This window comes from Nicotiana tabacum, chromosome 7, assembly GCF_000715075.1.
Source record: "Nicotiana tabacum cultivar K326 chromosome 7, ASM71507v2, whole genome shotgun sequence".
In the NCBI taxonomy this organism is placed as follows: Eukaryota; Viridiplantae; Streptophyta; class Magnoliopsida; order Solanales; family Solanaceae; genus Nicotiana; species Nicotiana tabacum.
The window spans coordinates 650,511-674,473 of record NC_134086.1 but is presented as its reverse complement, the minus strand read 5'-3'; the positions used below and the strand labels follow the sequence as shown (position 1 = coordinate 674,473).

Here is a 23,963-nt window from a genome sequence, read left to right as displayed (position 1 = left end):
CTCTCATGCCACAAGTAAGCTGTTTCGGCACTTGAACCTTCTACATTCACATTTGCTGCTAAAAGTCTGATTCCTCTTCCTTTTATTAACCAATCGCCTTCACCCTGCCATTGTAAAGGTCCTGAAATACACACAGTGTGGGCAGAAATATGGCAGCACATTTTATATCTCTAGTTAGCTTGGACACTGACATTAGATTAAACTTAAAGTCAGGGACATGTCGTACATTCTATAGCTTATCAATTTTGACAAAAAAGAACTCCCCACATGTTCAATTTTTGTAGTGATACCATTTGGCAATGTCACCTTATCTTGTAAGCTGTCATCTATTCTTCTGTCATTCATTAGATCTAAGGTGGATGAAATATGATGTATTGCTCCTGAGTCTACAATCCAATCTTCATTTCTTTTGTTTGAGATATGCACACTAGAGGATAGTACAGTAGGTATACCTGCAGCTGTTGCCTGGTTTGCAGCTGTTCTCTAATCTTGTGCCTTCATGCCATCAAGTAGTGAATCTCTCAGTAGACCTAGAATCTGTTGATATTGTGCTTCTGTAAAAAAATGATCTCCACCTCTAGTTTGTGATGTGCCTGATGATCCTTGTGAACTCTGAGCCACATTTCCTTCACCATGATTCACAACACCTTCCACATGATTTGCAGTTGTTAGAACCCCTTTAGAAGGAAATGTCTTCCTCCTTCTGAAGTCTTCAGGGTACCCTACTATTTTATAACAGTTCTCTTTTGTGTGCCCTCTCATATGACAGTGCTCACATTGCATAAATTATTTCCTTCCACGAAATCCTTGACCTCTACCAGCTTGTAAGGCTAAGGGATCAGATTTGTGACCTAGAATTCCTCCTCCTGTATATTGTTGACTTTCATCTTGTGTTATGAGTGCATATGCCTGATTAAGTGTGGGTTAAGTTGTTTTCATCAAAATTTGCCGACGAGCTTGGTCATATGTATCATTTAATCCATCTAGAAACTGCATAAGTCTTTGTTGCTGTAAAAGAGCCATGTGCTCTTTGGATTTTGGGCAACCACAGTCCGGATATGGCACTAAAACATCATACTCTGCCCATAGTTCCTTCAATTTTGTGAAATATACATCCACAGAATCAGCTCCTTGAGAAAGTCTCGAGATCGATCTGTGTAATTGAAAAACTCGAACTCGATTCACTTTATCAAATCGCTCCTGTAGATCTTCCCAAACTGCATGAGCATCCGATGCATAGATGATTCCACTAAGCAGATCTGTCGAAGCAGAGTTCATAATCCAGCTGTGTACTATCGCATTGCAAGTCTCCCACTCCTCATGGAGATTCTTCTCGAATGCCTCCTTTACACACGCTCCTGTTACAAACCTTAGCTTCCGCTTGGCCTTGAGAGCAAGGCGCATCGATCTGCTCCATAACCCATAATTCTCCAATCCTTTGAGCTGAATTGGGATTAGAACCAATCCAGGTATGTCTGAAGGTTGAAAGAAGAGAGGATGAGTGTGATCGATTTTCGCCGCCGGTGTTTCTGCTACTATTTCTGGTGCCATTGACGTTCATGCAAAAATTTGAAGTTCTAGAAATTGATTCAGAAGTGAAAGAAGAAGATGAATGTGCTCAAGGTGTTAGTCGGTTGGATAAATTCCACAAACTCACGGATTAATCTCCCTGCTCTGATACCATGTTAGAAACTCCATTAGAGCACACAATGCGTGAAGAAGACGAGAGAGAGTTTGAGAATTTCCAACTATATTTTCTGTATAACTGAAGTAGTTATATACAACTAACAACCAATAGAAAAGAGCTAAAATAATAAGTGACCCCCTAACTCCTATTAATTACAATTGAGTCCTATTTCTATTTCCTAATTCTCCTAACTTTCAATAGATTTTTTTCTTAATTTAGTGGATATTGATTGACCTCTAGAAAAGCAAAGTTCATAAAGCCTATTTTAGAAACTCATCGATGACTATTTATAATTTAATTGATCTTGAATGGTTCTCTTCTTTTGTTTTTAAGAGTTTGAAACAAATATTAACCTTAAATTGTTGTCTTATTTAGTTTTTTTTTTTTTTTTTGCCTGAATTAGTTGAGTTTTCACTCTGTGCAAAAGTAAGGTAATATTATAAGAGATGTTATGTTGGGATGCTAGATTTAGTTTGTGATCGAATGAATCTTTCAGTATTAACTCTGTCCATACTACTGAAATTCAAAAAGAGGAAAAAGAAAATAGCAAAATATTTTGAAAAAGGCTCGTTAAGTATTAGGAAAAAATAAATCCATCACTAGAAATTTTTAAGTCGAAATGCTGGAATTTTTTTTTTTAAAAAAAGGTGTAAAAGCAGGTCGCCATTTATGTCTATCTAACAAATTCTAACGCATTCAAATATTTTTATCAACGTTTTCAAGTCACTTCACTAAGTCAAATACAATTTCTCTGGTTTTTATGATTGCGTAAATATATTTCATGATTTTATTAATTACAACTTTATCTTAGAGATCATTCTCTAGGTTTGATTCATCTTTGGAGTGGAGTTTTCCAAAAAAAAAAAAAAAAAAAATCAGTTTATGAAAAAGAGGTAAAGGAATGAGGTTAGGTACATAAAATTAAAATTTACACATGATAGTCCTATTTATGTGGCTTACATGGAATTATTTAAATTTAGTACAAAAAAGATAGCCCGGTTCATAAAGTATTCCGCGTTCATGCAGGGTCCGGGAAAGACCGCACTCTAAGGAGGTGGTGATGAAGGTAACCTATCCTAATGCACGTATTGTGGCCGATTCTACGGTTGGAACGAGTAACCTAAATTAAATCATTTAAATTTAGTACGTTTGTAAATATCTTATTTGTATCATTGTGATCACTCATAAGGATAAGATTGCATAGTACTGCAAGCCTAAACAACAGTTATATTAAAAAGGAAAGAAAGAAAATGGGTGGTATCATTTACAAAAATATATAGCTTAGAACTTGTCACAAAAAGAAAATAGAAAATAAAGATAAGATGTAGCATTTCTTGAATTACTTAGAGAAATTAAACAAATTACAACGGAATTGAACCAAATTAATTCAGACCTTATTATATCTCATCAGCTCCACCATAAAAGATAGTATGGTTATAACGAATCCCATTATCTGGAACATCTATTACATTGTACAACATAGGATTGGTTGTAAATGTTGGCAGCTCACCTAAATTTATATATTCACCCTTATCATTTAAAGCTGTAATATTTCTGCAATATGCTATAACTTTAGCGTTTCTTATAAAAACTAACAACTTATAAAATAAAATATATAGTTAATTAATAAATATTACTAATTGGAGACTTACGTCGAAATGTATGAATATCCTTGTCCTGTTATCGCCATATAAAGTAGGATCAACCTAAGGAAAAAAGGAAATAAAGATATATTTATGCATGTTGACAGGAAAAGGTGAAATTATAAATTCACATAAAGTAGTTAATTTGACTTACTCTCCAACCCGTTTGTATGATATTTTTCCTTTAATAAATTTCAAGCGACACTATGTTGTTGACCTACGCTGCTAGGATTGTATATAGCACCTATCATCGAAGCTCCTCCAAACTTGTTATTTGGATTATCTTCAGTTGTAACAATAGCCCGCTGAAGAAAATAAACAACAATGTAAATTAATTAGAAAACATCTTCACAAAGAGTTACGATCCATCACCTATTTTAAATTATATATGTTGTTTGCTATTTATTCAACAGATCATTTTTTTTCGTTCCCACCCGAAATCCGGTACCCGTATTGGAGCCCGATTAAATTCGAATTCTCATCGAGAAGTCCCATAATGGGGGTAAAGCGCTCCTTAATAAAGGGGACTTCATACCCAAAGCTCGAACCCGAAATCTCTGGTTAATGATGAAGGAGTACTTACCAAGATCATGTTATTATGAAAAGGAGGATTACATGAGATGTCTACTCAAAATCAAAATGTTAATAAAAAAGAGAATACAGTAAAATAAATCTACGTATATGTAATATTTGGTAAGTAATATTTACCTTGTACCCTTTCAAAGGTTTAATCCTTCTATCTTTGGTATTAGTGAAGTTGTCCCTCTGTGCAAAAGTAAGATAAATGTTATCACTTTGAACTTTTTCACTATTCTGTTTTGTATGTTGGAATTAGAACTATAATGAAAGCAATTCGAGGAACCAATTCTATCAATTGAAACAACAAAATCTTCCATTAGTATGTCGATCAATTGTGTTATCTTCCGGTGGTGGCAAAAGTTTATGTCTAATAAGATCTTCTTTTGTGTATCGTCTAATAGGAACTGTTCCGACAGGACAACCTCCATCTAGTAACGCTATTGTTGGCAACGTATCACTTGTTGATGCAGTTGAAGCAATCTCTTTCACATACGAAGAGGGTTTCATCTGTTCATTGAAAATTCTTTTTAGTCTCATTGCTCGAAGGGGTGCCTTGGAGCAATAGTAGGTCACGGATTCGAGCCGTGAAAGCAGTCATTAATACTTGTATTAGGGTAGACTGTTTACATCACACTCCTTGGGATGTGACCCTTCCCAGGACCCCTGTGTGAACCAGGGGCGGAGGCAGGGTGGCGCAAGGGTGGTCATCCGAACACCCTTCGTCGGAAAATTACACTGTTTATAAAGGGATAATTTTAGTTTTTACATATAGATATAATATGTTGAACACCCCCACTGGTGTGAACTCGGGAAATATTGTGCACCGGGATGCCCTTACTCATTCCCATAATTGATACTGAAAAATAAATTATCGTAAAAATACATACTATATAAATATTGCAGGCAAACCTGAGGATGATAATTGTGATTCTTCAATAAAGGATGATGAAATGCAGGTTGCTCGTAGAAGTCCACACAATATATCACCATATTCCGCCTGTTGTTAAAAATATTTTGACGTCATATCATGTTAATCATTTACGGATACCAAAAAGAAATATTTAGCAAGTTAAGACAAAGTTGTCTTATACGATATGAATTTGAAGTTATTAGAGTTCATGAATACACACACTATCGGAATCTCGAAAAGGCCCACACAAAAAAAGTGAAAATGGAGAACTTCATAGCTAACAACAACAACAATCGGGTGAGTTCCCACTAGGGATGGAAAATGGGGCGGGGCGGGGCGAATTTAAGGCTATGCGGGGCGGGGCGGATTAAAATCCTCATGGGTTTGTGCGGGTTTGCCCCGCAATCGCACCGCACTGCACCGTTTGCCATCCCTAGTTCCCACAAGTGGGGTCTGGGGCAGGTAAAATGTATCCAGACCTTACCCTTATTCCGGAAGGTAGAGAGGCACAAGTTAGAGAGACAATATGTCAGTACCATCAACAGAACCATATGAGTAATAACAACAATATAAGAACTAGAATATAAATGAAAAACAATAACGAAACTAATGAATAAAGCCTGATACTATGGAAATAAAAATAAAAGGAAAATAAATAAGTGAAAATTGTTCAAAGTAATACATTTTATGACTGGCATATTACTGAGTTCTCACAATATATGTAACATTAAAGATACTGAAATTACATACCTTAATCGTTTTAGTTGCAGGCTTATTTAGAAGTTTTAGTTGCTTCTCCAATTCGAGGTCTTCTTGTTCTGATAACTTTTTTCCTCGAACCCCATTATAGCACAAGCATAGAAAAAGCATCAACAGAAATTGTTCTATAATCATTCGATGCATCATCATTTCCTAAATATTAAGAAAATACTATTCATAAAATACCCGATACATCAATTTAAAGTAAACCAAAAAAGAAAGAAAAAAAATACCAGTCACTTGATTCACTAAGAGCCTTGAGGTTGAATTTTGCTTAGCATTCTTTTCTAGGTTGCTATTACGATGGTTTTATAATTAGGATTTTCTAGAGTAATTATAACAAAAAGATTACATAATTTATAGTAATCCATAGAAGTGATTTGCCGTATAGGAGTATTAAAGATTGTCAAGACTGTGTTTGTGTAGTCTTACCTTTTATGAACGGAAATGTGTAGACACGTATATATTGTCATTACCTTAAGGAGATTATTTAACCTCAATGGGACAATACGGTTTAATTTTTGAAGATTAATTTTTTATTTAGCATATATTGATGACCTCTAGGAAAGGAAAGTTCAAGAATCCAATTTAACTGACTCGTTGATGAGTATCTATAATTCGATCCATTAATCTTTATGGTTTTCTTATTTCAAGATTCTAATCTTTACGGTTAGAATCTCTCTACATTTTCTCAATTCTGATTGAACTAGGGATACTAAACTGGCTTGGAAACTAAAATGATAATGGACCAGACCAAATAGTAGCCCAAAATTAGTGCTACTGAATGAATTTCAATTGTTATCGAAAAATGGGCATTCGCATCTATATTCACTTTTTTAGTCACGTTTTAACTTATACCCGCTTTGCAAAAAAATTACAAGCGTACCCACTTTTCGCGAACTTCAGGCATGTTTACCGTGAAAATTGTAATAACAATTAAATTTGTTGACGGGACATTAAAAATACGTGATCTATTTTTATGCTAGTTTGTTAAGCAGTTGATGCTAAGTATATGAGATTTAAAGGCGAAATGGAGTTAATAAGAGAGCTATAATCAAACCGATTGGTTAGCTGCTCGGGGCGTGAGGCTTGTCGATTTCGGGCCTCGAGGTCGATCTCAGGACTCGGCTACGAGCTATTGAGGGCAATCGGGGCAGCGATAACAGTTATGAGATAATTGAGGGAGGCTATTTATGGCCAATGATAGGCAATAAATGAAGAACAAGTATGACGACAATAAATGAGAGCAATAATATCAAGAGAGTATGTTAGAGGGAAAAAAGAAAGTTCTTGTATATTTCTTATGGAGCAACTAGAGCAATAGACCCTTTACAAAATGTCAAGGACCCCCTTTATATAGGAGGAAAAATCTCAACATCGTACAAAAGAATAAATTACAAAAGTAGGGGGATGGAACAACAAGATGGCACCAGGCTCTGCCAGTACTAGTTGCAAGTCCAGGGAGCTCTCCCGTGCCATCATGACCGCGACCAACATTGTCGTTAGACCGGGCGTCAACGAATCTCGAGGGAGGGAGATCGACCACAACCTCGCATCCTCGAGGTCTCGAGATGATCCCCTGAAATGCCTTAATGACGAGAAATTGAACCCTCTGATTTCACCGTATACAGATAGTCTCTGCGTTTCCTAGAATGAAGTGATATGAAATGATTTTGAGCCTCCGTTCTGAGGACATCATTGCCGTGACATCAACCTATCAGAGTATTAAATGCCATGTCCCAAAAAACCGTGTAAGGATCGCCATCAAATGCGATTATCGAGAGACTCACGAACCGCTATTGGTTTGTCCCTTCCGCTATCCATGTGGTTCCTATAAATACATCAACCTTTTGATAATCCTTATTTTCCCAACGTCTTCAAATTTGCGAATCCAGACCTATCTCCCTTTACACTCTTCCTTTTCACTTTCTTAAAAAGAATTTTACCCTCACAATGGCCAGAATTTCCAAGACGGTTCCTCGGCGGAACGAGGTCGCCTCTTCATCTCGGTCATCTAAGGAGAAAACAAAAGCGATTCCCACTCTGGGATAATGTACTCCCCCCGATCTTGACATGTCAAAAGATTATACCATCGATAAACCCCCTGCTACACCGGGACGGTGTGAACACGTGTCTTAGTACGTTAGTGTCATGACCGATACTAGGACGTAAAAAGGGACTGCCGATGGATGAAGGCAGTGAAGGTGGAGATTCAAGGCCTTGATGAGAATATAACGGATTACAAAGACGGTTTCCTCCATGTATATACTTATCCATTTACTTTGGGTACGACCGATCATTCTGAATCCCCTTCCCGGAGATAGATCCAATCATCCTCGACTTTTGCGATAAATATCAGGTGACGCTCGGTCAAATCTATCCCTCATTTTGGAGGATAGTTTTGATGCTCTGTTATTTCACCGACCAGGTTGGGGACGAGACCTTTACCCTGAATGACTTGATCAGGATGTACATCCCCCAGTTCTATCGAGGCTTGATTAGGCTTCGTCATCGATCCAATAAGTCATTTTTTTCGAGCACCGACAAGGAGAAATATCGGGGATGGATGACTAGGTTCGTCCAGGTTAAGACCTCAGACATCATTCCAGTGGGGAGGATGCCTTTCCAGGAGATGTTGAACATGCAGCGTAAGCATTTTTCCCTTCGGACATGTTTTGTGACCCTCTCTCCTTTCTTTCAAAAAGATGACCCCTTTTTTGTTTTCTGCAGTTGCCGCTTGGTATCCTAAAGCAGTCTCGGATATGTCGGGGTGGATTAGGCAGTTGGACAACAAGTTTCGGTATCTTGCCCGATCTTAGACCGACCTGGCCAAGACGTTGTGGGTGGCCAAGAACCATGGTAGAGCTTCTCTTGCCGCCTCCGTCTTAACCCTATATTTTTTTTCCTGTACCTTCTGATAAGTTATAGTCGCTATGCTTGTGCAGGCCTTGGAGAGAATGTGCTGATGAGAATGTGCAGGCCTTGGAGAGAACAAGTCATTTTCTGACTTGTTGGCCAAGTAAGGCTATTTTCAGCTTCTAGGAAGCTTTCTAAGGCAGTTATCCAGAGATACCCTAAGTAAACTACCCAAGTTACCCTTTAAATCTCTGAAAATTACTCTCAGCAGATCAAATGGGTCAAGTCGACCCAAAGTCAGAACTGATGCGGGTTTGAAACCCAAGTGGAAATCCCTCTTGGGCCCTTTACTTTCAGAGTCCAGTTCAAATTACCCAAATATTCCAATTTTAAATCTGACCAATGTTTCCCAAAAGAATAAACTCGAAAGACTTTTAAGGAATGTGATCAAGCAAAGACGGGGAGTAAATGAGTTTAACAACTTGACTATAGGACAAGAAATTAACCAGGTCATGGGCCCAAATAATTTACCTAAATGACCGAACAAAAGCAAACTAGAAGATTACGGACTAAAAGAATCCGAGAAATAGATTTGAACAAAAAATAAAACTAACAAGGAATCACAAGAACAAAAATTATTCACAACTAGAAGATTAATCGAGTTTTAGTTTAAATCGACCAGAGAAGAGAAGAAGAGATGAGGAGGAAGCAAGACTGAAGAAATGCAAGAACGAATAAAAAGAAATGAGAAAACTCACCAACCTATGCTCGAACCTGGAATTGGCCCTCTGAGTCAAACCAAAATAATGTCAAACATTTTTTCTTGGTGGAGAACAAACGAGCATCATTATTTTATGCTAAAACAAACTTGAATAAGCTAAGAAATCCGGAAAATGACCTTGCCTGTGCGGGTTTAATTTTGAAAACCTAGAACTCGACCTCGGATTCAATATTTGAGCAGTTTAAGGGGGATTAGATTTGGAAAGAGTGGAGTGAAGAAGTCATCTGGTGTAAATTTGGTGGTGGTTGGTGGTGGCGCCGCCCCCGGAGGAGGTTGGGCGGCGCTAGCGTTTCAAATTTCGATCTAAAATCCGAGCAATTCTGGACGGATTTGAGAGGAGTTGTTTGGAAATTTGGGATGTGGTGGTGGAGAGGATTCAGGGGTGTATTTTTTGTGGCGATTAGCGGTCCACCGCCGTTGTGGGCAGTTTCCGGCAGGCGGCGGATGGTGGTTTGAGGCGGCGTAATTTTAGTTCTCTTAAGGGTTGTAGAGACAGTGATTGGAGGGGGGTAGGGGTGTTCGGACATATATATGTTAAACCATCATCAATTCCGGACCGTTGGATTGAAGAGATCCAACGGTCGAGATTCTAAGGGTAGAAAACAGGGTCGTTTGGACTGGGGTGGAAGTGGACCGGATCAGGGGTAATTTGGACGAGTTTTTAATTATTTGGGCTGGGATTTTGTGGGTTTTTGGTCGAGTTAATGGTTTGGGCTGGCCCAAAATTGTTTTCTTTTTATTAAAAACCTTTTTCTTCTTCCTCTTTTTTTCATTTTCAAATTTTGTTAATTACAAATTACAAATTAAAAATAATTTTTTTATTTAATTCTAAAACTAAATTAATAACTAATTGCTTCTCAAAAATTAGTTAAGTCCAAAATTAAAGGAAAACTATAATAAATTCGAAAATTAAAAAGTCAAAAATGCAAAAATGAACTATTTTTGTTATTTTCTTTCATTTTTGTAACATTAATTAACTAATTAGCCTAAAAATATACAATAGGACCCTAAATGCAAATGCAACATATTTTTGTATTTTTATGAATTAAATAAATTAAACATGCATGCAAAAAATGCAAACAAACATAAAATCATGCAATAATTCCTAAAAATCAAATAATTAAAGGAAAAAATGTGATTCTTTGGGATTTTGTAGGAACAATTTATGTTAGGAAAAAAATCACGTGCTCACAGCTGCCCCTCTTTGCTCGGAGACACGAAGAGTTTTCGGGCAATGATAAAATGAGCAATTATGAGGGATTTGTTCCTGCTTAGCACTCCATGAGAAGCATTTTTTTTTGAAAAGGTCTGACCGAACCTTGCTTCAGAGGTTGCCTGCATATCCTTGGCTATAAAGGAATCAGGTCAGTGTAATTCTGGAAGTTTTTGTAGCTGGGACTACCAGGAAGCTGTGATTTCACTGTTGCTGCTACTGCTACTGCTTAGCGACCTCCTTATTACACCAAAAAGGAAAATCAGAAGCTAAGCTAGCTATGCCTATCAACTACAAGTTACACGATTCCTATCTATAAATCTCTTGAAGCTTGATCTTGAGTCTTAGCTGGTTTTTGTTATTGACTCTGATCTGAATCTTTATGCTCATCAGCTGTATGTGTTGGTTCTTTCTTCAGCTCTTGGATCAAAGCGAGAAATGCAAAGCTTGTGACTTCAATCAAAATTTGAGTAGTCCGCATCTTTGTCTACTTCAGCACTTTGAATTCACTTCTTTTTTGTTCTTTTTCATCTTTTCTTTATTCTGAACTGAGGCTCATTCTTTCTGCCACTTCGGATCCTGTGCTTTGAAGTCAAACCTGTTCAGACGCCAAAACAAACAAACAACAAAATTTTTCTACCCCAGTTTTCACTAGGAAAATTTCGAGAGTTATTTGGTGACAAAAATCTGAACTTTTTCTCTTTTCCCTTGTCCTTTTTTTTTTCGAAATACAATAAGGATTGCGTTTATTTGGAAGGGAAATGATCAGGGGATGGAGCCCTATATCTAAAATGTCAACTAAGGGATTGGAGCACTAATGTTGGCAAAAACCCGACTAGGGAATGAAAGCCCTATGTCTAAAAACTCAACTCAAGGATTGGAGCCCGAATGTTGGTAAAAAGGTGACTAGGGAATGGAGGCTCTACGTCTAAAAACTCAACTCAGGGATTGGAGCCCTAATGTTGGTCAAAAAGCGACTAGGGAATGGAGGCCCTATGTTTAAAACTCAACTCAGGGATTAGAGCCCTAATGTTGGTAAAAAGGTGAATAGGGAATGGAGGCCCTATATCTATAAACTCAACGCAGGAATTGGAGCCCTAATGTTGGTAAAAGATGCGACTAGGGAATGGAGACCCTATGTCTAAAAACTCAACTCAGGGATTGGAGCCCTAATGTTGGTAAAAAGGCGACTAGGGAATGGAGGCCCTATGTCAAAAAGGTTCAACTCAGGGATTGGAGCCCAAATGTTGGTAAAAGGCGACTAGGGAATGGAGGCCCTATGTCTAAAAACTCAACTCAGGGATTGGAGCCCTAATGTCGGTAAAATGCGACTAGGGAATGGAGGCCCTATGTCTAAAAACTCAACTCAGGGATTTGAGCCCTAATGTTAGTAAAAAGGCGACTAGGGAATGGAGGCCCTATGTCTAAAAACCCAGCTCAGGGATTGGAGACCTAATGTAGGTAAAAGGCGACTAGGGAATGGAAGCCCTATGTCTAAAAACTCAACTCAGGGATTGGAGCCCTAATGTCGGTAAAAGGCGACTAGGGAATGGAGGCTAGGTATTGGAGCCCTAATATTGGTAAAAAGGCGACTAGGGAATGGAGGCCCTATGTCTAAAAACTCAACTCAGGGATTGGAGCCCTAATGTAGGTAAAAGGCGACTAGGGGATGGAGGCCCTATGTTTAAAAATTCAACTTAGGGATTGGATCCCTAATGTTGGTAAAAAGGTGACTAGATAATGGAGGCCATATGTCTAAAAACCCAACTCAAGGATTGGAGCCCTAATGTTGGTAAAAAAGGCGACTAGGGAATGAAGGTCCTATGTCTAAAAACTCAACTCAGGGATTGGAGCCCTAATGTTGGTAAAAAAGGGCGACTAGGGAATGGAGGACCTATGTGTGAAAACTCAACTCAGGGATTGGAGCCCTAATGTTGGTAAAAGTCGACTAGGGAATGGAGGTCCTATGTCTAAAAACTCAACTCAGGGATTGGAGCCCTAATGTTGGTAGAAGCATAAAAGATTGAGGTTGGGAATCCAAGATATCATTTTTGTTTGTATTTTCTTCTTTTTCTTCTCTTTTTTTTTATTATTTCAATTTTCATTTCATTTTATTTCAATAAAATGCAGGAAAGAATTTTGTAGGAAAAACTTCCCTTTTGGGTTGATTGTTAATGCGAAGCTGTTTCTAGCTTTTGCGTAACTTTTCTTGTGGTTGCAGCTGCTTTTGCACGGTTTCCTTGGATTGCACCTGTTTCAACTTTCAAACAAAGAACAATTGTTAGTTTGAAACGGTGGTTGGTTTTGTGGCCTTGATTATCTCGATCGCTCGATCTCGGCCCGAACCTCTGCTGCTTGCTGGTTTTCTGAAGATTGATCTCTCTTTCAAACCAAGGGTCTCAACTTTTTAATATTTCATGACGGCTCACCCGCGTGGGGCTTCAACCCTTTCACTTTATTCCGCCTTTAGGGCTTTTTCCTTTGGCTTTCTTTTCCTTTTGAATAACTTTGATTTCAAAGCATCGACCATCATGGCCAGACGGGATCGACTTGATGCACCCGCTGTGGCTGGGTACTTTTCTTTAGCTTTTGTTAGGCAGAACCATGTAAAGCCAATCTTGTCACCCTTTCTTTGTATTAGTTTCGGAAACAGAGTAGGTTGAAAGAGATTCAAGGAAAAGTAAACAAAAGACAAGAAAATGAATTTAAAGAGAAGTGTCCCTAAGGAAGGACTTATCTGTGGTGCAAGCAGGCTTCAATAGACATGACATGCTTCTTGGACTGGATGCCTGACCCGCAAAAACTTTCCCAAATTCTCATAAACCCACTGCGATCCATGCTTCAAAACTGGGAAACCTTGCCAGGACTCTTTCAGGGGTGTCTTCTTTTCGATCGACTGCGCCCTTTGCGGGTTTTCGCCAATCGACCTCTCTCATTTCTCTTCTCACCGTTGTCTCATAGTGCTCTTTACGAGTTTTCACTAACAAGACTCTCTCATTTTCAATTTCTCTGCTCACCATCGCCTTACGGTGCCCGTAGGTTTTCACCCATAAGACTCTCTCATTTTATTTCTCTCATCTTGATTGCATCGGATCCAAACAATTGCGTTCTCCAATTTTGGAAACCTTCTGTCGATTGATCGGAATGTCTTGAACAAGGTTTGGGTAAAAGAATCTGGATGGTATTACAACTTTGGAACCATTCAGGTGGGCTCATTGCCGAACCATTATAACACCTGCCCCAATTTCACTTTTGGAGAAAATTGGATTTTTATTTTTGTGTGACAGAACCCAAGAGAGAGGCTGCCTACGTATCCTTTCGAAATCGAGTCGAACGTAGTTCAGATTTTTTTTTTCATTTTGTTTTCTTTTTATCATCATTTTTTTGTCCAATAGCACTTTCGGGTTCCAAAGAGGGTAATCAAGGAAGAGTAACCGGCTCAAAGGGTTTGCAAAAAATTGATAGTGTTTGGATAGTAGGAATGAGAGCCTTCGTCATCCCAATCAAATAATGTCATTGCTGCAAAAAGCCTAAACATAGTACCTTTTTACTGCATATGCATTCAAGGCTGCTTCGGGATCATTTCCTTCAACGTCTCCTAAGTACAATGCTCCTCTGGGTAATATCTTTCTGATGATTGTCACACCTCCTTTTTCCATACCCGAGAGGGTACAAGGGAGTTTTTTCCAATTAAAGGACAATCGAAACGGGATTGGTTTATTTATTTCAGAGTCGCCACTTGGGAGATTTAGGGTGTCCCAAGTCACCGATTTTAATCCCGAATCGAGGAAAAGAATGACTCCATATTACAGTTTGCGTACCAGAAATCCGGATAAGGAATTCTGTTAACCCGGGAGAAGGTGTTAGGCATTCCCGAGTTCCGTGGTTCTAGTACGGTCGCTCAACTGTTATATTCGGCTTGATTATATGATTTTATACAAATATTAACTTATGTGCAAGTTTAACTTTTTACCGCTTTCTTAATTATTATCATTATTTTTTACAAGGAATTGCAACGCCGTGAAAATATATCTCGAACCACGTTACATAAATGTACACGTGGTTGTTGACATATCTCGACTCGGTTGAGATTTGGATTTGGGTCACATAAATGTGTACCCGAGTTAAGGAAAATAAATTATTAAAGGCGCGCTTGAAGCAACTAGCGTATTGTTATTTTGGGGAAGGCCATGAAATTCGCTAAACGGCCTGTCCCGAATTCTAAGTATTTTAATATATATACATTTAGAGGGCCCCACACTTTGTACATTTTTGTTTGTCGAGGCTCGTCTTATTCCTTATAAAAAGAATTTGCAACGTCATGGAAATGCATCTCAGACCACGCCACAATCAATGTACCCGTGATTAGAGACACATTTCGATTCCGTTGAGATTTGGATTTGGGTCACATAAATGTGCACCCGAGTTTAAGGAGATAACATTATTAAATACGCGCTTAAAGAGACTATCGCGTTATTATTCTGGGAGGGCCGTGAGATTTGCTAAATGACCCGTCCTGGAAGTTGAATGCTTCGATATGTACATTTAACGAGGGCCCCGCAGCTTGCGCATTTTTATTTGTCGAGGCTCATCTCGTCTTTATTTTAAAAGGATATCCTATAGCAACTACGTTTCTTGTCACGTTTGTCTCTACTAATTGAAAGCAGAGATAGTCCTAGTTAATTATATGCTTGCAGGTTATTTATAACAGAATTCCGAATGCCTTCGCAGAATGAGAAGATATGGCCATGCACGTGGGCAGCTAATCGGACATTATGGGCCCAAACCCAACCCATACGGTATCGGCAGGGCCTGGGCCACTGCCTTTCTGATGAAAGCCTGTTGAGTTCGTTCGATTCGGGCTCGACTTTCATGAGGTTGAGAAGTGCAGGCTTGCGCTGTTTGTTTTTAAAGCAATGGTTTGCCAATTATAAGGAGGCAATTTATCAAAAGGAAATGAAATCAACTAACATGGATAGTTTGATGCAGTTAAGGACATGCTAAACATAATTAGATAAAGTACAACCTACTGCATTGGGAATACTTTTATCTATCAGCCTACTTATACAAACTAACATTCAATCACCATACATTGATATCTACCGGGCATGCAGGCTACCTTACATGATCCAAACAAGAATGTAAACTATTATACAATACATGATGTTCAATATAACAGTCTATGCATGAAATAAACATCTTCAGATCTTCTCTTTTGTATTCATGCTCAACTTTCAAGTTACATTGACACTATTAATCGTGTACCTGGTATAGCAAAGCAAAAGAAGAAGGAGAATGGTCAGTTGAGTCGTATGCAGCAAATACAGCAGCAACAGATAAACAGCAACAACACAGCAACAAACAACCAGCCACAATGATGAAGTTCACAAGTGGTCGAGCAACAAACAAGCAGTCCTAGAAACAGAATGATGAAACAAACAAAAAGCCAGAGTACTCAATGTAACAGCACCAACAGTTCGACAAACACAAACAACTCGGCAAATAACCCACAAATAATTAGCAAAGACAGCTTGGCCAACTGGAACTCCTAAGCAGTTTTCAGACAGTGTTTGGTTACACTATTCTGAAAATTTCTTTATGTTTTTTTTGAAGACTAAAAGTCCAGCCCTTTCTTAACTAAAAACAACTCTATTTATATCTGAATGAGAACCCCTAAGGGCTGCCTAGAACTTTACAGCCTCAGTGACTGCCCATCCCCTTCATTTCCCATGCCTAAGCATCTTCTTGATGCAGGTCATTTTTGTTCCCCACGCCTGACCTATTGCTCTATTCAAGGGTCATGGGTTTAGTTAAGTATTAAACTCCCATACTCTTATGTTTTGTCCCCACTAATACTAGATTAATAGTATTTCTGATTAAACAATTGATAGCCCATCAATCCTGAATATTTAATCAGTCTTTGCCCCAACCAAAACTATCCCACAGACCCATGATCATTGCTGTCTTGCCTCACCCTTTCCTTCTATTGTATCTGCCAGTTACTAGTTCGAATCCCCCCTCCCACAGCTAACAAACCAACCTATAATCAGTCCAACACAAGCCTTTAACAAAATCAGCCAGTAACTGGCTGTGAAACTAACCTAAATCACTCAGTTAGGTCGTTTGTTATTTAATACTGTGAAACTAACGTCAAACATGTGTCGAGTCGACTTTGCGAGTTATAACGTATACTAATTAGTCGCTAATCAACTAAACTTAAAATAGAAACAAACTGAGTGTTTCAGGCCTTTTCGGACAACAATGGAACTTTACAACACTTAATTATTTGACGACGTTACTCAAATCGACTATACAAACTAATATACGTAACAATTAATCGACAAACATCACAGACTAAACAAAACACCAATTTATTTCCAAACTCGGGGCTTTTAACATAGAGTTTATGAAACTTAACTAGTCGTCAACATCAATCGAGGCGACTAAACATTTTATAGCACTTCAATTAACATTTGAGAAAAGAAATCGACCGAACAAAAGGGTCTTTGAAGATGGACAGAACATAATCAAAACAAATCTAAAACAAATCCACAAACACATGCATAAACCTAAACAAGAGAAAAGAAAAGACGATTACATCGGACACTTACCTCAAATGAAACAGGTTTGGTTTTTTAGGGTTCTTGAACTCATATTTGGGATTCGAAGAGTTCTGCTTATATTTGACCGGAACCAAAGCTGACTAGGGTATGAGGGATGTTAGGGGAGTGACTAGGGTGAATATGGGGTGGTTTGGTGTAGATCTAGGTTTGGCCTCGGATCTTCGAATGAAGATTCGAGACGTTCGGGGAAGATTCGAGGTAAGCTGAGTGTGGATTTGGAGAGGTGAGGTCATGGTGGTTCAGGGGTGTAACTATGGTAGCCACCGGCATCCTGGCCGCCGGATTTATGCTGAAAGGGCACCAGGGCGGCTGCTAGGGTTTCGGAGGTTTGGGGTCCCTTCTGAGAGAGACGAAGGAACGGGGGTGGGTGTTTGGATGGGGGGCGGGGTAAAAGGGTTAGGTTTAAATATGCATTGAGGGTTTAGATCCTGGACGTTGGATCAAGTGAGATCTATTGCCAAGATCTATTCACTTAGGAAGGACGACGTCGTTTAGGTGTGTGGTGGGTTGGACCGGGTAAGGAAATGGGTCGGACCAGATTAACGGGTCTAGGGGATGTGATCCTGACCGTTGATTCGTTTGAGATCAATGGCCCAGCTTAGACGGGACAGAACGACGCCGTTTGGACTGTGTCCGGGCAGCCTGTGTTTGGGCTGCTTCTGGGCCTTAAAATTTTGAAACAAATAGGCCCAATCCGATTTTTCTAAATAATTTGCACTCTTTTCCTTTGTTTTCTAATTTTAAAATACAACTAAATTAAAATGAGTTTAAAAACACATATTAATCAACACTTAACACAATTATCACACACATATTACAAATTCTTTAAATGGTTAAATCACAGCCTAAAATAAAAGACGCATATTTTGTGAATTTTCTTTTAATGACTGAATTATGGCTTAATTAACATGACATACATATTTTGTATTTTGCTTGATAAGATAAAAATGAAAAATGGACAGAACCACAAGTGACTACCAACATATATCACGTAAAATCAAAAAATTGTACAACGAGGTGTCAATGATTAAATTTTGGAGTGATTGTCCGTGGAGCAAAAATCACGTGCTTACAGCTGCCCCTCTTTGCCCGAAGACACGAAGGGTTTTCGCGCAAAGATAAAGCGGGCGATTTTTGCTCGTCCGAGTACTCCGTGTGAAGCATTTTTGAAAAAGATTTGACTGAACCTTTGCTTCCGAGGTTTCCTACATATCCTGGGCTGAACAGGAATCAGGTCAATGTAGTTCGGGAAGCTTCGGTAACTGGGACTACCGTGTGACTGTAACATTCGCTGTTGTTGTGTGCTGTTGCATGCTGTTATCGCTTACCGATCTCCCTGTTACATTGTGCCAAGAGAAAAAACAAGAAGCTAGGCTAGACTATGGATCACAAGATCTCATCTATCTTCAACTTGTTCTTGTTTCCCTGCTTTCTTGTCGGTTTGCGTTTTCCTCCGATGCTTTTATTTTGTGAACTTGGGGATGACACTGGTCCTCTGCCTTTCTGAATGCCGGTTTTCATCATTTTTCTTGGTCCACTGGGGACACGGCTTTCTTCATTAAGCTTTTCAGTGGTTCCTCTGGTGGTACGACTCTCTTCATCAGATTTGCCATACTGGGCATGATTTAATGTTCACAAGCTGCTTCTTTCAAAATGCATCCTTACGCATCCTTTTGACTCGTGCGCCTGAGTTTGCAACCTTCTGCTTCCCGGTGCTGGGGATTTTTATTGTTTCCTGTTGGATATTCCTGCTGTAACCTTCGGCCTTCCGGTGGGGTTACTGCTCTCAGAATCTGAAATATTTAAACTAAAACATAAAAAGTATTCCTCTCGTTATACAGGTGGGCGCCTATTTAAGCTAAGACATGAAAAATTATTCCTCTCGTTATACAGGTGGGTGCCTATTTAGACTAAGACTGAAAATTATTCCTCTCGTTATACAGGTGGGCGCCTATTTAAACTAAGACTAAAAATTATTCCTCTCGTTATACAGGTGGGCGCCTATTTAAACTAAGACTGAAAATTATTCCTCTCGTTATACAGGTGGGCGCCTATTTAAACTAAGAATGAAAATTATTCCTCTCGTTATACAGGTGGGCGCCTATTTAAACTAAGACTGAAAATTATTCCTCTCGTTATACAGGTGGGCGCCTATTTAAACTAAGACTGAAAATTATTCCTCTCGTTATACAGGTGGGAGCCTATTTAAACTAAGACTGAAAATTATTCCTCTCGTTATACAGGTGGGCGCCTATTTAAACTAAGACCGAAAATTATTCCTCTCGTTATACAGGTGGGCGCCTATTTAGACTAAGACTGAAAATTATTCCTCTCGTTATACAGGTGGGCGCCTATTTAAACTAAGACTGAAAATTATTCCTCTCGTTATACAGGTGGGCGCCTATTTAAACTAAGACTGAAAATTATTCCTCTCGTTATACAGGTGGGCGCCTATTTAAACTAAGACTGAAAATTATTCCTATCGTTATACAGGTGGGCGCCTATTTAAACTAAGACTAAAAATTATTCCTCTCGTTATACAGGTGGGCGCCTATTTAAACTAAGACTGAAAATGATTCCTCTCGTTATACAGGCGGGCGCCTATTTAAACTAAGACTGAAAATTATTCCTCTCGTTATACAGGCGGGCGCCTATTTAAACTAAGACTGAAAATTATTCCTCTCGTTATACAGGTGGGCGCCTATTTAAACTAAGACTAAAAATTATTCCTCTCGTTATACAGGTGGGCGCCTATTTAAACTAAGACTGAAAATTATTCCTCTCGTTATACAGGTGGGCGCCTATTTAAACTAAGACTGAAAATTATTCCTATCGTTATACAGGTGGGCGCCTATTTAAACTAAGACTAAAAATTATTCCTCTCGTTATACAGGTGGGCGCCTATTTAAACTAAGACTGAAAATGATTCCTCTCGTTATACAGGCGGGCGCCTATTTAAACTAAGACTGAAAATTATTCCTCTCGTTATACAGGCGGGCGCCTATTTAAACTAAGACTGAAAATGATTCCTCTCGTTATACAGGCGGGCGCCTATTTAAACTAAGACTGAAAATTATTCCTCTCGTTATACAGGCGGGCGCCTATTTAAACTAAGACTGAAAATTATTCCTCTCGTTATACAGGTGGGCGCCTATTTAAACTAAGACTGAAAATTATTCCTCTCGTTATACAGGTGGGCGCCTATTTAAACTAAGACTGAAAATTATTCCTCTCGTTATATAGGTGGGCGCCTATTTAAACTAAGACTGAAAATTATTCCTCTCGTTATACAGGTGGGCGCCTATTTAAACTTAGACATATTTTATTTTGTTCTCTCGTTACTCCTAGAAAATATTTGGCAATGGCAGAAAATTTTCTGCCCCGGCTTTGGTGACCTTTCTGGTATCGTGTCCTTCTGCTATCATCCACCTTTATTTTCCTGCAGCAGACAAAAGGATTTAGTTAGTTTTAATCATGGTGGGGCAACTTGACCTTTCCGATGTGGGATGATTTTTCCCTTTTCTTCTCCTTGCTCTATGCTCCAACAACTGGTTGGTGGACGACGCTGCTTGCTGGGGGTGGTTTTCCATTTATCCCCCTTTCTGCTTTCTCTTTTCAGGACATGCTGTGGGAGTCTGCTTTTAATCCCGAAACTACTCCCTTCAGGAGTTTACTTTCTCCTGGAACTGCAAGGCATAGAATTGCATTACCCGGGGATATCTTGCACCGGATTGATTTCCCTTTCTTGTGGCGTCTGACCATTTCGGATTCGGGTCCGGGATTTATCAACATTCTGAGGGGAAACCTTTTCGGAACTTGGTCCACAAGTCCTTCACCCGTCATTCTCCGCTCTCTTTATGTCACCCTTCTTTCTACACAATTCGTCCTTTGGTTTCGCAGCCGATGCCTTTTGTCTTATTGCCTCGGCTCTAGGCCTACCCTTTTCGTATTTTGCTTTCATACCCCTTCGGCCTCTGGTAGTAAACTTTGAAAAATCTTTTCCAAAATGAATTCTTAGAAAGAAAAAATGAAAAAGATAGAAAAAGAGGAAAATCTTTCTGAACCAATACTTGGTGGAAAAAGGAAAAGAGAAGAACTTATCCGGATAACATGACTGGTCCTTGTGATCATGACGTGCACCATAGATTCCCGACCCAGTCTATTTGTATCAATCAACTTTCCTGATGACCTTACTTGCTGGGGATAAATGGGCGTCCATTTCTTTGTGAACATGGATCCTTTTGTTGATCTGTCTTGTCGCCTCATAGTGCCCTTCTACGGGTTTTCACTAATGAGACTCTCTCTTTTCTCTCAGCTCCCGGCGCCTTATGGTGCCTGTGAAGGTTTTCACCGATAAGACTCTCTCATTTTATACCCCTCATCTTTCGTCGCCTTGTGGTGCCTGCGAAGGTTTTCACCGCCAAGACTCTCTCATTTTATTTTTTCAACGGAGGATTGGAGTGTTGTCGATATGACCCTCTCTTCTGGAGATTCCTCTGGAATATCAATTCATTTACAGTTTTATGCTCCTCTTCTTTTCCGGGGATCAGTGTATTATTCTCGGCTTTATTTGCCTGACTTGGCACCTCTTGGATATTGATCGGGAGGTCTTTTGGACGTCGATGTTGGTTTCGGTGTGGGGCTAAAAGAAAGGCTATCAAAATGAAATAACTTGATGGGTGATACGCTACAACTTTTGGAATCAAACCTTTGTTAGAACCTTAAAACATAACCTTTGCCCCGATTTTCTTTCTTGGGGGATTTTATTTTTACACTATGTTGAGCTATGTGCGTTATGCACACCGTGCCTATTATGCACACTTATGGACATTACGCACACTATGACCGAGCCGTGAGGCGCCTACGTATTCTCTTTGAGGAATCAGGTCAAACGTAGTTCCCACGGTTTTGCATTTCTCGTGATTTTTATCCTCTTCTTTTTTTTTCTTCTTTTTTTTTTCTTTTTTTTTTCATTTTCTCTTAAAAAATTCTTTTCTTCTTCTTTCTCTTTTTCATATCTTTTCCATTAGTGATTCCAAAAGAGGGGTATGAAAGAATAACTTAAGGCTCAAAAGGGGGAAACAAGGGTAAAAAGTGTTTGGATAGAAGAAAGAACTGCCTCCGTCATTTCATTATCCAATAAGTACCAAGTACAAACAAACGAACCAATAATTTCCATAATCAAAGAAATTACGCATAATATCTCTTGACTGCATCTGAAATGATAGCCATGTCAACACATCTCCCCTCGATATCCGTCAAACACAAAGCACCGTTGGACAACACTCTGGTCACGATATAAGGCCCTTGCCAATTTGGGGCGAACTTGCCTTTTGCTTCGACCTGATGCGGGAGGATCCTCTTCAGTACCTGCTGCCCTACTTCAAACTTCCTGGGGCGTACCTTCTTATTATATGTTCTCGCCATTCTCTTCTAATACAGCTGACCATGGCACACTATTGCCAATCTTTTCTCGTCTATCAAGCTCAACTGTTCCAATCGATCTTTGACCCATTCATCATCATCAATCTCGGCTTCAGCGACAATCCGGAGGGACGGAATTTCGACCTCCACCGGTATTACGGCCTCAGTTCCGTACACCAACAAATAAGGAGTTGTACCTATGGAAGCCCGGACGGTAGTGCGGTAACCCAACAAAGCAAAGGGTAATCTCTCGTGCCATTGTCTGGACCCTTCCACCATCTTTCGCAGTATCTTCTTGATGTTCTTATTGGCTGCTTCGACCGCTCCATTCGCCTTGGGGCGATATGGGGTAGAATTGCGGTGTGTAATCTTGAATTGTTGGCATACCTCTCTCATCAGGCTGCTGTTAAGATTCACACCGTTATCCATGATGATTACTTTTGGGATCCCAAATCTGCAGATGATATGGGAGTGCACAAAATCCACCACTGCCTTTTTAGTTACCGCCTTGAAGGTTTTAGCCTCAACCCATTTGGTGAAGTAGTCAATGGTTACTAGAATGAACCTATGACCGTTGGAAGCTGCTGGCTCGATAGGTCCAATGACATCCATGCCCCATGCAACAAATGGCCAGGGTGCTGACATCGTATGTAACTTTGTTGGCGGAGAATGAATCAGATCTCCATGTATCTGACACTGATGGCATTTCCTCACGAAAGTGATACAGTCATGTTCCATGGTAAGCCAATAATACCCTGCCCTAAGGATCTTCCTTTCCAATACATATCCGCTCATATGTGGCCCGCAAACTCCAGCATGTACCACTGCCATAACTGTCGTGGCTTGACCGGCATCTATACATCTCAACAATCCCAAATCCAAGGATCTTTTGTACAAAACTCCTCCGCTGAGGAAGAAACCATTCGACAAACGCCGAAGGGCTCGTTTTTGGTCTCCAGTGGCCTGTTCCGGATATATCTCCATTATGAGGTATTCCTTGATATCATGAAACCAGGGCTCGCCATCTGCTTCCTCTTCTACGGCGTTGCAATAAGCGTGCTGATCACGGACCTGGATGTGCAGGGGATCAACATACATTTTGTCAGGGTGGTGCAGCATTGATGCTAAGGTGGCCAATGCATCCGCAACCTCGTTATGAACTCTCGGGATATGTTTGAACTTCACCGACCGAAATCGCTTGCTCAGATCGTGCAAGCATTGTCGATATGGTATGAGTGTTAGATCCCGCGTTTCCCATTCACCCTGAATCTGATGTACCAAGAGGTCCGAGTCTCCCAAGACCAAAATGTCTTGGACGTCCATGTCCGCAGCCAATCGATGACCCAAAATGCAAGCTTCATACTCGGCCATATTGTTGATGCAATAGAAGCGTAGTTGAGCCGTAACAGGATAATGGCGTCCTGTTTCAGAAATGAGTACTGCTCCTATTCCAACCCCTTTCGCGTTTGCAGCTCCATCGAAGAAAAG

General features: G+C 39.6%; 1 protein-coding gene across 1 annotated transcript; it reads right to left on the bottom strand.

Annotated features, from left to right (window-relative positions):
• Positions 1-924: 924 nt before the first annotated feature.
• On the bottom strand, positions 925-1,551 carry LOC142182614 (uncharacterized). Its single transcript, XM_075256814.1, has one exon. It carries the CDS (start codon positions 1,549-1,551, stop codon positions 925-927), a length of 627 nt encoding a protein of 208 aa, XP_075112915.1.
• Positions 1,552-23,963: the final 22,412 nt, after the last annotated feature.